Below are 18,520 nucleotides of genomic sequence, written 5' to 3'. Positions count from 1 at the left end.
GTATTCTATGATTCTGTGTACTAAAATCAAAGCTTGAAATGAGGCAGAGCAGTGCAACATCTCAGCATTCCTGTGGGTATAGCTGCATCATCAACATCATATGCACATAATCTACCCACCTACCCTTTTTCATTCCGAGACTGCCTGTTTCCTCACACAGTTATTACTCCCACATGAGTTTGCCTTTCCTCACCCAGCTTCAATCATAATGTTAGCTGATTTCTGGACAGACTAAAAACAATAGCTGCTTCCCGTTGGGCATTAAATACCATTTAATATGCTTTTTTTCCTTTAGGAAAAAACTAAATCTAATAGTGGTATAAATACCCCCAAATAGGCAGACATTTATAGGGATAAACTGGAAATCTTTACTAATCTTAAATGCATGTAACATGTAGCACATTCTTGTATATAGGCAACTTTTATAGTCATTAAATACTGAATGAATATATCAATTTAATTTACACTGAAAACAGTATTTTTAATTCCCCCAAGTCTAACTTGCTGTGTGATCAATGTAGTAGCATTTGGGCCTTTTTGTGTCATTTAATGCTTTGCAGTTTGTTCAGATGTAGACTTCTCCTTACTGTCAGAATCCTTTCACACAGGATGTTATCAGTAATGGTGTAAAACCACCTTGTTGATAAGAGCATCCTAGAAACAAAACTCCTGCTAACCCTGATAAGGAAAGAAGTTTTGACTTCAGAGGTTTTGTCATTGTTTCTTACCATCCAGCTCTATTTTAACTGGCAGTAAATTAAATAATTAATTTTCTCTAACTTGAGAATGTTTTGCCTGTGATGGTAATTGGTAAGTGATCTCCCCATCTTTATCTCAACCCACGAGCTTTTTCTTCTTACTTTCCCCCCTGTTCTGCTGAGGAAGGGGGGTGAGAGAGTGGCTGCATAGGTGCCTGGCAGCCAGCTGAGGTTGCCCCATTACAATATGCTAGGCACAATGACTCAATTTTTTGCAAGAAGAAATTCTATACCTTTACTATTCTGAAATCAAATCCTTGGCTTCAGCGTCAAATTTTCTCCACTAAGTCTTTTTCAGTAATACCAAAAGGATCTTGTTAGAGACCCTAACTCTTTGGAAATGATGCAATACAAAACCACTTGCAGTGGCACAGCAAGTTTTTTCACAAGAAAATAAATCTTTTTTTTTTTAGCCAGTGGAATACACATTTTTAAAGTTCTTAATGTTGGACTAGAAAGGCAAAAATGTACTTGTATGTCAGTGCTGGCCCATTTTCCATTTCTCCTATGCTGTTACAGATTTTTCATTAGCTCCCTGACCTCTCAGTTATTTCTTTTCAGTTTTACTCATGTTGGTTTTCTGTATTTGTTTTTTAAAGTCTAGTCCTTGAGTACATTCTCCAGTCACATGTAAACAATTCTGAATAGTTCACTCAAACCAATCCAGACATGTCTACATGTTCAAAATCCATACTGCATTTCTCTGCCTTTTGATGGTATGTTTATGCAGTATATTGATTTTCAAAAAGAAGTGCCCCTCAATGCTCGCACCAAAGCCCTCTGCTTCTTTATTTGCAGGTTTGTGTGATAATGCAGTAAACCGTCTAGGAGGTCATTGTGAAAAGTAAGCATAATGAAAAAGCTAAGACAAACATATTCTTTTCCCTAAAAATAATTTAAAAATCTCTGCATTCTCTGCAGTGCTATTAAACATAAAAGGAGAGAGAATCCAGGAATATGTGGTATAGTAGCAAAAAGGCATACTAGCCACAATGTCTCACTTCTGATATTGCAGTTACTTTACACTTAAACTCCAGCTTATATCTAGACATTGTTTTCCTTAATCTTTTTATGCAAGCAATAACAGCAGCAAAAGCCTGCCATGAAAATCTTACTGCAAATTTCTTTTTCTAGCCCTAACTTCGTGATGATTTTGAAATGCAAGTGTAATTGAGAATTGGTTGGAGTATTTTGTGTACTTTTCACTGCAAAACACTAATATTTCCAAAGTCAGAATGAAAGGGTATTTATAACATAAAAGTTACAGCCAACTGCTGTCACTATCTCAAAATATAATCAGACTGCATGAAATGGGCTCTATGGCCTCTGTGGTGCATAATTTTATACTATTAAGTGTAGCTTAGAAATAACAGAAACTGATATTGATGGGATCTGTTTTTGATTGTGCACAACAAGCCAGCCAGGAATGCTTAAGGAAACCGAAACAACAATAAAAGTAAATTAAATATCTAGCTGCAGGCCGCAGATGACTCTTATATCTCCTACCACATTTTCAGTAAAAATTTGGCAGGTTAGTAACCTTACTTAGCATCTTTAATGGTCTTCTGAGTGTGTATGCTATGATGAGACAGACTTAACTGAAAAATTGTTTCAGGTTGCTAAACTACATAAACTAGCGTAATTGTACTGACTAAACTGAATAAGCCTGAAAGAGTCATACTGGATGCAAAGATTTAATAATTTTTAGAGGTGCTAATAGGTAGGTTTACTAACAACTATGATCAAAAGAAGGCTGGACAGGAGAAAAGGATAGATGAATACAATATAGTATTTATATTAACCAGAGTGCTGATTTTCACATGCTGCATAAAGTTACACAGAAAGAATTGAAGGAAGGACTGCACAATATGATCACTCTCAAGCCTCAGACTTCAGTGTTTAAAAACAACCCACAAAGTAGTGTACCTCTGCATGATCTGCATGGATCAATGTATGGATAGCTATAAAAGGATACAACATGGATGGAATCTCTTGCTTGTACAGTAGGATTACAGTATGAACTGAATGAAAAGACTATTTTTCCATTTTACTACCATTAAAAAAATTGGAGAGTAATGAAATTGATTTTTAATTTGAAAACACTTTAGTTGTAACTGCACTTTATGTACCAAAACAAAACCAAAATGTGTAATTTTGTGCAATTTTTCTTAGAACTATGGAGACATTTCTAGTTTGATTCTTAAAAGAGCTTTTCAATATTCATGTGGACTACAAGCTATCACAACTTCCTGTAGGAAGCATATAAGCATTGTCAAGTTCAGTGCAATACTACCAATTTGTTATACAGCTGCTTGTTTTGTTCAAGCGATCAGTTTGGTTTTTTAGGTTACATATACATATGAATATGCGTTCTGATTTTTGTATCATTCATGTTCCCCAAATATACTTCACTGTTTCATTTCTAACACTGAAAAACTTTTAACCAAAACCAAATTTTAAAACAGATGCTTTTAACTGCAGCAAAATCCATACTCTACTGCACTACAGCTATCAGAAGTTTTGCCTAACTTACTGGGGAAAAACCCACAGCGATTCATTCCAAACCAAGGATTTCTTTCAGATTTTGCTGGCATCCATGGAAACAGAGTCTTGAGAGGCTACATCTACACTGCTCTGTTACATTATTTCTGAGAGCTGCCACAGCAGACTCCTGTAAATCTCAAGGGATTTACAGACCACACAAGTCTTATCCCAACATCACACTACAAGTGGTACCTTCAGGACTGGCATGTGTTCCACCACTTCTTGTACTGTCTCCCACACCCTTCAAACTCCCCCTAAGACATTTGCAACACATATAAGGTGTATATAAGGTGGCTGCTAGGCTCCTGTCTTCAAGCAGCACAGTTGCAGCCCCAGGCACTGAGAAAGATGTGCTTGTGTGTGGCTACTTATTGCTGGTCTTCACTATGCCTGCTCCAAAATGGATTTCAACTTCAGCAAGAGAAAGAAGTTTGACACTCAGTGATGACTTTGGCTCTACCTCATTTAGGCCAAGAAATCTTTTGGGCTTATCACGGATGAGTAAAACTAGGAGATAGAAGTAAATCAGGACAATGTGGACTTCAAGATGGCAGCAGAGAAAAAGAGGTTGTATCCTGATGTGATGGCTCATGTTGATACCTGTGCACACCACTGCCCAAAAGCTGCAGGTATTACTCACCTTGGAGATGCTTCCTGTTACTTGGCATTGTCCTCCACAGTAGGTTTATCCTGCTTTTCCAAGTTTACTGGAGAGAAAAGCCTACTTGGCTGGATTTAAGTGAGCTTATATGGACACTGGAGAGACCCATAGTTGCAAGGTGGATATTGAAATTCTACTTGCATGGGCCAATCTGTGGATATCCATGCACAAGTTCTGTACTGACATTTATGTTCTGGCCAGTCTGAAGTAGAAAAATGAGCGTACTGAGAGAAAGCAAGTTGATTCAAGTGTCATGTCTTATAGAAATAACCCAGTGTTCAGAACACTGCTGCAGCAGGGCTCAGCACCTGATGTCTATGGTTCTGGATCCCTTCCAAACATCCTTTGTGCTGCGGTTTGAAAACAGAGTGCCAACATGGCTGAGGCTTTCCACAGAGCTGACATAACTTTAAATATACTGCATAATATCTCTGAGGGACTTGTGGTGTACCCAAAGGTGATTGGGAGGGGAATCTGGCAGTAGCTACCATTCATGACCACAGAGAATATAATCAAGGCTATGGTGAAAGTACAGAGCAATTGTCACGAGTACCATGAGATTTTTGTCCTTTCCCAGAAGCCAACTGCTGTTATAAGACAAGAAGTGATGGTAATGACTTCATTGTCCATGTCTGTGCTGGTGCCACCCAAAGAGGAAGGAGATAGAAACTGAGAGCATGGTCTACACCACTGGACCTGGATGCCAGATTACCTTTAAATCTAGCCCCTCACAGCCTGTATCTGGAAGCTTGAAGAGACTTGGTTCACCTGAACGTGTGCATACAGGAGGACATGGATGTGATCTCCAAGGACTTCAGGGATGTGAGAGACTGAAAGAGTTAATGTCTCAAACACTGTGATGTGGCAAGTTCTGTATAACAACAAACCCTGCATAACAACGAACCACAGGTGAGAAGCCGATCAGCATGGATCAGCACAGGACACCAGCAACAGGACAACGAGGGCGTGCAGGAGGATGCGCAGCTCCATGTTGTGATATGCTAAGCAGGGCGGCTCACCATGTATGGCCAAAGATCAAACAATTGTCATGCCTGCAGGGAAGGAGAAGTTACCCCCCAAACGACCCCCAAGCCCACCAACCTATTTCCTGAAGGTTCTGAAAGCATAAACCGTGCACGACACCTAATTAGCCTAATGAGTTCAAGTGCCCTCCCGGAGGGGCAAGGAGATTATAGAAGGACACAAACTGAAGCCCCACACTCATGCCCTCCCAAACTGGACCTCTAGACTGGCTGGACCAATGCTGGACACAGGGCTGGTGAAATCTTTCTCTTTTCTTTTCCTCTTTCTCTCTCTGTCTCTCTTTCTCTCTTCTTTTTTATAATCCCTACACCTCCTCCCTTTAGAGAAAACCATTGACCAAGTCTGGGACTAGGAGTGGATCTAGCCGCCCCTAGGCTTTTCTGTGAGAAGGAGTCTAGAAAGCAAGGGGGTCCACTCTGAAACTTGTGACTCAACGGGAGGGCTCTCCTTATTGTCTTCCTTGAATTGACTTATATGGTTAGCACGTGTTAACACAGTTTACTGACGTAGTTCCATGCCAATTCCTGTTGTGAGGGACCACACTACCTACTGTTATACCTCCCAAGTTCAGGCTGCTTCTGCCATAAATAAAATGTTCAACTGATCATTTGGTATTGTTTCACCTTAATTTAGCTCAAGGGAATTCCGAACTCACCACAACCCTTCCCTGGTCTGTCCAGCACAGGTCATGACAAGGGATAGAGCTCAAAACTGTGTTTCACATCTGACAGCCTGGCTAGCCAATTTTTAGGAAAGAAGGTACAGGCTTGGAATCAACAGAACTCAGAAAACACTAGGAACATATCAAAGGCTGCTAGGAGGATGAGCTAAGACCCAGCTTGGGGTTGAATGTATCTATAGGTGATTTTTGGCTTTGAACAATCTGAAACTGGAAACCAAGCATATGCTGTTGGGGCCCTAAAGCAAAAAAATGACAAAAATCCCCACCAGGCTGAGGCACTCCTCAGAATTGCTCTAATTAATCTGTACAAAGGAAGTGCAGAGGGGTAATTCAACAATGAAATCTTCTTTTAGCAGAAGCTGTATAAATTTATAGATAAATACAATCCTTAATCCACAGATATCACAATTATGTTTTTGGATCCTTTTATCCCAAAATAAAATTCAGAAGACCCAATGTTAATACCTTAACTTCTCCTTTCGATAAATTTCAGACATCTTGTCAAGTAAAGAAGGGAGCTGTTTTTCACATTATGGTATTTGAAATAATCAAAACTGGTACATATAATTATTACTGCTATCATCAGCTAACAATTTATCTTATTGGAAATCTTAGTAATGCATTAACTCTTTTCTTTTAGAAACTAGAATCTCTTCCCATATCCTCTGAATGCTGTGATTTCATCAGCTAAAAGGTAAAATGAAGTTAAAATGTACTCACTTATTTTAATTCTCACTTCATTTAATTTTTCTCCAAGGCATTTAGCTTCAGCAAACCTGTCAATGCAAGCATAATGATACAGAATTATTCTAAAGAATAATATAATAATATTATAAAATATTATACATATAATAATCACAATAAAATACAGGATTATTCAGGACTACTTTTTAGTTTGTAAGTGGAACCAGTTGGAAATAATTTTCCATCAGAAAAGATTCTCTAGTCTAAAAGAAACTATTTCTGAAAGAAACCATGCAACAAATACGTTTACTAGCCAGACAAAACAAATTTATTTGAATTTTTAAGTTTTAAAAATTATGTTATTCCAATTCTAATGATTGGATTCTCTTAAATATTCATACTACAATACAATATTAATTTTAATACGCTACATTACTTGCAATGTTTTAACATACAGCTATATAAGAGTAAAAGAAAAAAAATCCAAGCAGAGTCAAAACAAAACATTTCAAAGTATTAGACCTTCTGCTCACTTTTTTCAAATTTTTCAAATTTTTCAAATTTGAAATCTGAATTTTTCAAATTTCAGCTTGTAATTTGCATATTGCTGACAATCACTGTTTGTGCTGTGTGAAAATGTACATCCCAGTCACTAAGGAACCTCTCAAACAGAAATATAAGAAAGTGTGACAAAACTAAATTATTCTGTTCTTCTACAGATAGTCCTTATGTGAATGCAGACTTTTAGATGATATTCAGCTACTGCTCAAATACCAATACAAGCCAAAGCTAGCCACATGAAGATATGCAAATAGCAAGCAAGAAGCAGGCTGAGAAGGATGGAAACAAATCAATGAATCAGGCTTTGGAAACTCCCTTTTTGTAGTATGCAAATAGCTTGACCCCCAATCAAAACTGGAATTGAGTTTTTTTTAAATGTGAAATTCCCACCACATATGTTTCTAAATTAATTCACTGACAACTTCCTCATTATATTCAAATAATCAAATCTTCACATGGTATATAAAATATTCTAATGATCAGAAGTTTCTTTTTTAGCTGGCAGTTCACTGTACATCTTGCTCCTTAGGAAATGTGTCATATCGAAGTATATCCTTAAAAATCAGCTGCTTACAGAGCCTTAGAAATTCGTTTATATTTTCTACATTCCCTACAGTCTGCGAGAACTTGATGCCTTCTCCTTTTGTGCTTTTTTCTGCCAGTTTTCTAATCTTTTACAGCAGTTGCTGTCATAATTATTCTCTTACACTTATTTAACTCAGTAATATACAAGACTGTTTAGGACAAATGGCATACATATCAGGCTTTCAGATGCCAAGTATATTCTGCTGTAAAAATAATGACAGTCAATTCAATGCACAATGGCAAAGTCTGAAGAGTGTCTGAAAGAACTGAGGCTTGTTCAAGTAAATATCCATTGTAATAGTCTAAATAGTAATAGTTTAAAATGTAGAAGGATGATTTGCTGCATTGGGACACTTGTTGTAGGACATTAGGCTTGACATGAAATTCTGAATTGTTATTTGGATGTGTACAAGTTGAACCTTGCTGAATGTTGAGGCAGAACTGTAATACTTATTTATTAAGCAAGCCTTCAGCTGATCTGGAATAGTCTTAATCTAGCCAAAGTAACTAAGGAAATCCACAAATGGTATTTCTGTCTAACTCAAATAATGGCAAAACAGTAAAGCAATACGGCTTTCCCCTGGGGAGGCAGGGTTTGGAAAACTGTCCCTTCTCAATTAGTCCATTTCCCTGTAAAGCTGGAACAAGTTAGAATTTCAGATGCCTGCATTTGTATCTGCTCACGAACATTTGCTTTCAAGGCTGAATTCAACATGGCTAAATAGCTGAAGTTGCAGGGTTCCTTAGCACTTTACTGTTTCTTACATAAAGAAGGCAGAAGCCTTTGAAACACCGGTGAGACTTTTATATAAGCTTTTTCCACTGGTGTTGATTTACAGCACCCAAGCAGGCCTTGAAGACTGTGTAAAGATCAAAGAGAAACATTCCAAAGTACCTACCTCTTTCCTTCCCTCAGCTCCCATGAGCCAAATACTAAGTTCATCAGTTAGTAATTCCTGAGGCAAATTTCCTGTTGACTATTGACTCTGATTCATGTTCACAGAGAGATTTAGCTGGACAAGTTGAAGCCAGCTATCTATCCAGCCCTTATTCATAGGTTACTGCCAATAGTTGAACAGGCCGTGCATCTGTTTCTCAAACACCACAGTTTATAAACTGGTACAATAACATAAACTGAAATTTGGCACTAATTTATGACAGTCCAACAAATTCCATCTGTGACTATGAATCATAGTCAAACAAAATAAACCAGATAAAGACATAAGATTTGACTCTAATACTGAAAGGGAAAAGGTGATTTCTGATTATCTAGCATAAAGGTGATATTGTTACAAATAGTGATGAGTGAACAATTATATTGTTAGATGAAAAGAGTTCATGTGTATTCTACATGGAGACCACGCCATAGAAAGGCTGAAGTTGCCAAATCATGTCTTCTATTACATACAAGATAAATTTTCCATGATGAAACCCGGAAGTGAATTCAGCCACTAATTTTAGTGGAACAAGCATTTTTGCAAAGATTTCACTCTTTGAATGAAATGTCAGTAATGAAAAAGTAAACATTTTGAAAAACAAATCTCTGACTCATAATGTAAACCAAGACAAACTCAGAGGATGTCTAATGAGAGAACAGAGACATTTAGTGAATTAAATGAACATTCACTCATTTTTAATTATTAGAAATTACAACAAGTGACCTAAGTGAAACTCGTCCTGAGTTACTGAAAAAACAAATTAGCTGATAACCAGCTGAAACACAAAAAGCAAGGAAAGAAGAAAGTGGAAAAAAATTAATGGAGAACAACAAAATGGAAACTACACTTACGTCACATCTCTAAGCTCAGTAGAATTTTACTACTGGAAATATTGACTAGGATGGGACTTAAAAGCTTCGTGCAGTATGCAATATTACATTGGAGCAGCTCAGCTGGAAAGATTTCCTGGTAGTATATTTCACCAGAAAATGAGATGCATTTTTCTCCTCATAGAAACAATGCTAAGAGAACATGGTTGCATTGAGAAACAGGATATTATTAAGTTATCTGGAAGTCAGGTATAAGAAGTCCAAATTGCAGAAAACTGATTCTGTCTGGGCATAACCAGATCTTTTTAAGCAGGGCAGCAGTTATTAATATATAGAAGAAAGATGAAAAAAATTGCTTTGTATTAACTGCAAACCAAGCTGTAGAAGGTCATTTTTTCTATCTTACAAAGTCACTTCCCATAGGCAACTGTCCTAATAGGATAGCTTGAATCTATTGTCTTTCACTTGAACAGTAAGTAGGTAAATGCGCTTCAGAAAGAAATTATCCTAAACTATATAAGCTTCCCCACTTTTTAAATCCAGAGATGGTACTGAGGTAAAGTACTGAGCTACTGTCCCTGTGAAGAGCTCTGAAGTAATAGGTGAAAAGTTTTATGTCAAAACCAGAATTTCTTTTATATATTTTTTTTTTAAGACAAATGCTTTTCAGTATTTGATTTAATCAACTGATTACATTTGATTGTTTATACACAGGTAGTTACAGAAAAAAATATATGTATATTGTATATGTATGACTATGTATATTCACATCTGTATGAATAATTTCACAGCCCAAGCAACAGTTGTGACCTTCACAGTCGAACTTCCAACTAGGCTCACTGACAGTTCACCATTCAATTAATATAAGAATGATATAATGCACACTTGAAGTCTTACAGAGATGAGCCAGGGGCTCTGAGGTTATAGGAGCCAACAGGGAAATACCAGTGAAATACCTCAAAGGAATTAAGGGGTGTTCCTCTAAGAAGGTGACACGGCCGACAGCCCAGCTGAAGTGCCTCTACACCAACGCATGCAACACAGGCAACAAACAGGAGTTGGAAGCCACTGTGCTGCTAGAAAGCTACGACCTAGTTGCCATTACTGAAACTTGGTGGGATGAATCCCATGAACGGATTGCATTGATGGCTACAGGTTGTTCAGAAGGGACAGGCAAGGAAGGAGGGGCGGAGGCATTGCCCTCTACATCAAGTAATGGATAGTGTGAAGAGCTGTCTCTGAAGCATAGCCACGAGCAGGTTGGAAGCTTATGGGTAAGAATCAGAGACTAAGGCAACAAAGGGAACTTTGTGGTTGGTGTCTACCACAGGTCGCCCGATCAAGGGAAGCCTACTGACAAAGCCTTCTTACTCCAGCTACAGGAGGCACTGTGCTCGCAGGCTCTTGTCTTGCTGGGAGACTTCAGCCACCCCAACATCTGCTGGAAAAGTAGCATGGGGAGCTGTTGGCGGTCCAGGAAACTCCTGGAATGCATTGAGGGTAACTTCTTAAGCCAGGTAATAGACAGCCCTACCAGAGGGGATGTGATACTGGACCTGTTGATCACCAACGCAAGTGAGCTAATCAGTGACATCAAGATTGGAGGCAGCCTGGGCTGCAGTGACCATGCACTGGTGGAGTTCGCAGTCCTGAGGGATATTGGTCAGGCGAAGAGTGAAGTCAGGACCTTGAATTTTAGGAAAGCAGAACTCCAGCTGTTCAAGGAGTTAGTCAATAGGACCCCCTGGGAAACTGCCCTCAGGGACAAGGGAGCAGAAGAGAGCTGGTAGATCTTTAAGGATGCTTTCCATAGAGCACAAGAGCTCTCGATCCCCAGGTGTAAGAAATCAGGAAAGGAAGGCATGGATGAGTCGAGACCTGCTGGTCAAACTAAAGGGCAAGAAGGAAATGCACAGGCAGTGGAAGCAGGGACAGGTATGCTGGTAAGAGTATAGGGATGCTGCCCAGTTGTGTAGGGATAGGGTAAGGAAGGCCAAGGTACAGCTGGAGCTGAACTTGGCAAGGGATGCAAAGAATAATAAGAAGGGCTTCTACAGGTATATAAGCCAGAAAAGGAAGGTCAGAGAAAGCGTACCCCCTGTGATGATCAAGACTGGCAAACTGGTAACAACAGACGAGGAGAAGGTTGAGGTACTCAACAAATTTTTGCGTCAGTCTTCACTGGTAATCTCTCTTCCCACACCTCTCAAGTGGATAGACTACAAGATGGGGACTGGAGGAGCAAAGTCCCCCCACTGTAAGAGAAGATCAGGTTCATGACCTCCTGAGGAACCTGAACATACATGAGTCTATAGGACCTGACGAGATGCATCCCAGAGTCCTGCGGGAATTGGCTGAGGTAGTTGCCAAGCCAGTCTCCATGATATTTGAAAAATCATGGCAGTCAGTTGAAGTCCCTGGTAACTGGAAAAAGGGAAACATTGAACTCATTTTTAAAAAGGGTAGAAAAGAGGACCCTGGGAACTACTGACCTGTCAGCCTCACCTCTGTGCCTGGGAAGGTCATGGAAGAGATGCTGCTAGAAGCTATGCTAAGGCACATTGAAGAGAGGGAGGTGATTTGAGACAGCCAGCATGGCTTCAACAAGGGCAAGTCCTGCCTGACCAACCTAGTGGCTTTCTATGATGGAGTGACTACATCAGTGGACAAGGTACCAGTGGATGAAAAGCTGGACATGAGCCAGCAATGTGTGCTCGCAGCCAGGCAGCCAAACGTATCCTCGGCTGCATTCAAAAGAAGCATGGCCAGCAGGTTGGAGGAGGTGATTCTCCCCCTCTGCTCTCATGAGACCCCACTTGGAGTACTGCGTCCAGCTCTGGAGCCCTCAGCACAGGAAAGACATGGACCTGTTGGAGCAGGTCCAGAGGAGGGCCACAAAAATGATCAGAAGGATGGAACACCTCTCCTATGAGGAAAGGCTGAGAGAGTTGGGGTTGTTTAGCCTGGTGAAGGCTCAGAGAGACCTTATTGTGGCCTTTCAATACTTCAAGGGGGCCTATAAGAAAGATAGGGACAGACTCTTTAGCAGGGCCTGTTGTGATAGGACAAGGGGTAATGGTTTTAAGCTAAAAGAGGGTAGATTTAGATTAGATATAAGGAAGAAATTTTTCACAATGAGGGTGGTAAAACACTGGAATGGGTTGCCCAGAGAGGTGGTAGATGCCCCATTCCTGGAAACATTCAAGGTCAGGTTGGACGGGGCTCTGAGCAACCTGATCTAGTTGAAGATGTCCCTGCTTATTGCAGGGGCATTGGACTACATGACCTTTAAAGGTCCCTTCCAACCCAAACTACTCTATGATTCTATGATAATTAGCAAGCCAAGACAATCTACACAAAATACCCAAAGGAAAAAATAAGACAGCTAAAAATAAGGAATTCGTGAACCAAATACTGTTTGTGGTATGACAGAAGTGGTTATGCAACTATAAACAAAATTATTAACATGAGAGGCCTACCTATAAAGGGAAGTTATGGTAACCTTTAAACATGTGGTGTCCACACACTTCTTCCTGTGCAATTTGAACACTGGCTGGGTAACAGAGCTTTTGTATAACTGGTAATTCAGAGGCTGCATTCCAAATTACAGACTGGATTTGATATAAATCCATTCTAATGAACTCGGTAAACTTGGAGCTATAGGCATCTTTGCTAAAAATGACTGCAAATAGCAGAGGAAAACTGATTTGCTCCAGGGTATCAACATTCACATTAGCACTGACTTCAGCAATCAGCTGATGCATATTAGACAGGGGTTACCCAAGGGTTTAGTCTGAATCGCTTTGTCCTTTAGGGAAAGCAAATCTGGCATCAAACTGTGGGTCCTGCCCATATCTTTTACATGTTCTGAAACCAGGAGGAAATACCGGTTTGCTTCATAGTTATAACAAACAGACAAAATATGGAAGAATTGCGATTAACTAGAGGAAATGCAGGGGATGGCTCAGAACTGTATTGCTCCCATTATCATGCTGTGACCACAAAGTGTTCTGCTCAATAGACAGCAACGTCAGAAATCATTGCAGTGTAATCATTTATGCAGTGATGATGCAGTGATGTGGCATCACCTGATATACTGACCAGAAGAAAGGCATTACTAAACATCCAATTTACATGGATAAATTCTTATATACATCTGATACCTTGGCAATTTGGGTCCCTGTGGCAAAGTTACAGACCCAGGTAGAAAGTTAACCAGTTCAGAAAAGTGATAAATAGCAAGATCTTGAATAAGTCACAGAGATGTGGAGATCATTTCTTGCTGCAATTTCACTGAAGTAAATGAGTATAAAACTCAGTGACCCTGAAAACAATGTCTTTCATGCCTGTTAAGTGGGAAAATTGTGTTATTAAGAAAGCAGAAGAAAGCAAGAGAAACCTGGAGAAGGAGAAAACCCCAGGACGAAAAAAAAAAAAAAAAAGGAAAAAGAAAAAAAAACCCAACCTGTTAGGGGAAATGTTAGTTACAAGGGTAGATTGAAAGATCTGCTTTTGGCATCTCCAATCTCAAAACCTTGTGTTTCTTCTGCAGTACAAGGAGGGTTAACACTTCAAAAACTGACACTGAAACAGTACTGTTATCCAATCAACATGGACAAGTGTTGGTGGTTTAATTTCTGTAATGTTTAAAATCTGCTTTATGAAAATTCATGTTTTCAATGTTTTGCCATTCTCACCACCTTCACCAGAAGATTTTGAAGTGTTTTGCCAGCATTAACAATAAATGTGGAGAAGGAAATTATTATTTCTGGTTTTGAGTGCAAAACTGTCAGAGAGCAGCTAAAATCACTTGGCAAACAAGTTAGGAACAACAGACAAAAGCATATGTTAAACATCTCCTAGCTTACTGTCCAACTCAGTGCTGAAGCCAGTAAAGCATTTTTGACAATGGAAATCACAGTAATTGATTCAGTCACATGGATCTTACTTCCTTTAGGTAATTCATGATCACAAATGCCATTACCACATTGCTTCAATGTGGTTATAAAGATAAGATGAATAAAACCAGAGGAAATATTGCTGTGACACTCACTTCTGTTTTAGAAGCTGTTTGTTGTCCTCAATGGTTATACTGTCAGCATGGTCCTGCTTGAAAACTTCAAAAGCTTCCTGACATCCAAGTGACATCTTTCCTCCTGCCCCAAGAAAAAAAAAAAAAAGGAAACTACTTCAGAGTCATCAAAAGACAGAGATTTTTGATTTATTTAACTCCTATTTAGACAAATATAGCAAGTCAGCCCAGGGGTCTTAAAGCCCCCAGAAGACTAAGTTCAGTGTTCCACCAATGGGAAAGCATTTTTGACAAAAGATTTCTCTTATCTGACAAATTAATTTTGTTTCACTTCTCAAAAGTCTGAATGTTTGAGCTGTATAATTTCTCAAGACAACTTAAAATGTTCATAAGTAAAACAAAATTTTGAAAATTTAAAAATATGTGAAATATTCTTAAGTGTGAGCCAGAGGTATTTTCACAACAAATTTGCTTCTGTATTTCTTTCATCCCTGTTTCATATTGGCCCCTAAACATACCTTGAATATTTTCAGTATTCTTGGAAGAAAAAAATTCAGGCTTCTTTTAATTATGTATTAGTGAATGTTTTTCATCCCCTTTTAAGTGAAGCAGGTATTCTACCTACATAAATGGTTGGTTCCTGACTTTTACATTTTCAATATGGTGTTTGTTTCCTTTTGTGCGCCAGAAGTTCAAGACCTATTTGGCCTTCAAATCTTTTTAAAAATCACTGTGGAAAAGTATTACAGGCTGTATTATTTATCAGTTCTCATTGCTAGATGATCTACAGATCCAAGTAAGAAATCATGCATCTGTATTATCATTAACAAAAAAATTCAAAGGCTTAAGGAGAAAGATTACACCAGCATCTGTGTTATCACAAGTACATATATGTTAATAAATAAGCAAGGAGAAAGGATGAGACTTGCAGTTAAATAAATTACATTAATGAAGATAGTTCAGGAGCAGAAAGGAGGAAGAATCTCACACTCAAACTGTGTGAAAAGTGCAAAATAGCTCTACCTCTTAAATCAACCTCATGGTTGCAACTTAAACCTCAGAATGATGTTCCTTAAATTGGGATTTGATTCTCCTTAGTTTTTTTTCCTCTAGTGTCTTTCTTCTGTCCTACTCACAAGCTTGCCTTCCTGCTTCAGAGCTATTGAGACCCCCAAATCTATTTTGCACAAGAGCTATAAAGTTTCCTGGGAGTTCTGCTGCGCAAGAGTTTTCTATAGGTTTTGTGCCAATGGACCAGCACTACCAATAACATATGTATGCATGTATGCCAATTATTTTCCGGGCTATCTTCTTTGCAATTTTGGTGTAAGTGCGGACGATACATTAACAAAACATACCTAAACAGATCGGGATATGCAATACTGGGATGCTACACCTTATTGGGGTCTAGCTCCATAAGCTGCATTTTATAGTCACTCCAAATATGTTCTGCTGCCGCTCATCATAATATCAGGATTACTCCCCACTGACTTTAGTGAGATTTCCATGGTGTAAGATACTGTTTACAGTGAAGGCTGGTAACAAAAACTAGCATTCAGGGTTCAATAATCAGTAAAAGTTTAAAAAACTTTATTCAAAATACAGTAGAAAAATTTGCCCTCTGTTTCAGTCAAAAGAATCAGCACATCTGTTACTAATTTAAAAATTTTGAGTTGAAAATAGAACCACCAGGAATGTTTGAATGGCAAAGCACGCAGAAATGCTCCACCCTTTTTGAAAAAGAAAATCAAAGAAAGATACAGTGCAGTCTTTACTGCTGTGTGATCCAAAGGAGCAAGAGGATTTAGGAAAATACAGTTTTCTGTGATGATGACCTGAAACTATAACGTTCATGTTTCATGCCTGCCTTGAAGAAAAACAGGCAGCTTTGCAAGCAGAATTTTATAGCACATTCATCCCATCACCAGCACTAATTTTAATATGCAGCCTGAATTGACCCTCTAGAATTGCTTTTGTTGCAGAAAAAGTTTGTATTAAGTGCAGGAAGCCTGGATGAAATTCATGGCTAAGTCTAAAATAAAAAATGAAACACCCTTACTCATACGTAACACTGCAATGTAAAGTATTTAACCCTTCCGGCAATGTGCTGCCTTTGAGAGTAGAAGTAAAAACAGTAGAAGTAAGTTTGGAAGACAAAACTATTACAGTGATTATTGTTTCTGCCTGGCAGAAATGCATCAACCAAAATTAAAGGTAATCTGATAATCATTCTCCAGCGCTACATTAAGAGGCAGCAGATTTGTACAGCCAAACAAAGCACACGAAAATAGATCTCCAGAACTCTTGGGAAGGGGACATTTTCTGGTTTATACAGTCCATTCTAAGAAAATACAGAAATATATGAAGTAGCAAACAATCACATTCTGAAAATGGTATCTAAGGAAAGGACCTTAAAAAGGACCATTAATATTGTACCTCAGCATAATATGAGCATACAGAAGCATGTTGCAGTCTGTGGGTAATGACAGAGACATTAGGATTATAATAAGGGAATACAGCAATGTTAATACTAGTAAAAGACTGCAAGAAACATTGGAAGCTTGATGGAGTGGTTGCATTTTCATTCTGCTCAGTAGCGAAAATTATGCCTTCTCCATGGTCGATGTATCTTCAAATACGTTGCTTATATTTTCTTAAATAATGTACAATGTCATAAAGTAGCTTCACCTTCTTTCAAATGGTCTTCAAGTGCAAAGGTGCACTAATATTATTGGCATGCTGTTTCTCCTGGGCCTAATTCAAACAAATAAGCTATATGTTCTTTTAAAACAAAGTGCTGTTGAATTTCTGTTTTTCTTTAGCTGTAAATTGAAACCTATGTATAGCAATATATACATGATATGGATAAAAGCAGAATTGAAAGAAGAAACCATTGATGATAACACATTTTTGGCAAGGTAGTCAAACAGTTCAGCTAAAACTGTTAAACTTGTAGAAAACAATTTCTTTTACTCTTACAGGTCAAACATTTTCTCCTCTCCTTCTTTAGTACTGTGGCATAGTGTTACAAAATAAATACCTGAAAATTCTTATCTAAGTAAGAATCATCATATCCTACAGGATGAGAACCAGGAAACACATGTCATCAAGTCATTACAATGTGAACTGGAATAATCATTACCATAAAAATAATTCAGAACATTGGAAAAAGCATAAAATTTTCTTGCAATCATCACATCCATGAAACCCCAGTTGACAGGGTTGCATTAAAAAGTGATACATTTTGTATCAACTTAATTTTAATTACACCTTTCCTGTTAGATTGCGTAAATTGGCTTTAATATTAAAACACTCACAAATATGCCCAATGCACAATGTGAAATTTACAGCAAACCCATCACTATTTACAGCAAATTCAAACAGCTGAAGTTTTGGGAAAATTCAGGTTTGATACACATCCCGAATTTGAATGTTTAAGAATGTTCTCATTGAAGGTTTGATTTCTCCTATCCAGTACACTCCACCAATCTTCACATTAAGCAAAAAGTTTTGGTTCAATAGGCTCCTCATGTAAAATGTGCAAATTACAGCTGACCCACTGAACTTGGGTAAGTCAGAAAGCAGAATGACAATGGTGCCTCATGAGCTCTGAACTAGAGCAACAAGATCTGAAATGACCAAGAAATAAGCAGGTTGCTGTAGTATTGATAAAGGGCTAAATTTCTGAAATCAGTAATAGTTCAAAATACATTGAGCAAAAATGTAATAAGGCTTTTGGATGTGGCTGATGACTTTTTGAGGTGACATGAAAAGAACAAAGCAATTTCGAGACTCAGTGGTATGCTTATAGCAGGTAGAAGCCTGCATATCAGCAAAGTCACTGGCAGATATTATGCACCCTATTCTATCACTAACTAATTTAGAGATCATTTATTCTATGCTGTTACATATACAAATGCTATTTACAGCCATCCTAAACAACAACTGTGAGTACCTCATAAACTTTCATTAGGAAAATAAGTTAAAAGAACATGTAGGGTGTAGTGTGGCACTGGATGCTCAACTGCCAGCAGAGAAATTATAGGGCTGAATGCTACTTTTAAGTTAAATAGTATCCACAGGGATTACTCAAGGACTGTGTCTAAGAAGGTAAGAGCATGCAAGTGTATAAACTCAGACCTTATTTTGTTGCCACAAGAGATCAAACATGGTTGTAAATATTTAAATAACCATACTAATT

The 18,520-nt window shown here is 38.3% G+C and overlaps 1 protein-coding gene across 6 annotated transcripts in view; it reads right to left on the bottom strand.

Moving 5' to 3' along the window:
- The window catches only part of KIF6 (kinesin family member 6), a 189,410-nt gene that overhangs the window by 53,565 nt on the left and 117,325 nt on the right, over positions 1-18,520 (bottom strand). For all 6 annotated transcript variants that reach the window (XR_003926406.1, XM_030035919.1, XM_030035921.1 and 3 more), the window contains 2 exons: positions 14,341-14,443; positions 6,410-6,465 (listed from right to left, as the gene is read on the bottom strand). Coding sequence is in view for 5 of the 6 variants with exons in the window: in XM_030035919.1 (XP_029891779.1) it covers positions 6,410-6,465; positions 14,341-14,443 (159 nt within the window). In the remaining variant the exon portion in view is untranslated. The remainder of the gene's footprint in view (positions 1-6,409; positions 6,466-14,340; positions 14,444-18,520) is intronic.

Source organism: Aquila chrysaetos, chromosome 13 (genome assembly GCF_900496995.4).
Source record: "Aquila chrysaetos chrysaetos chromosome 13, bAquChr1.4, whole genome shotgun sequence".
Classification (NCBI taxonomy): domain Eukaryota; kingdom Metazoa; phylum Chordata; class Aves; order Accipitriformes; family Accipitridae; genus Aquila; species Aquila chrysaetos.
Note: the sequence above shows the minus strand (reverse complement) of the source record. Positions and strands in the feature narration are given on the sequence as shown.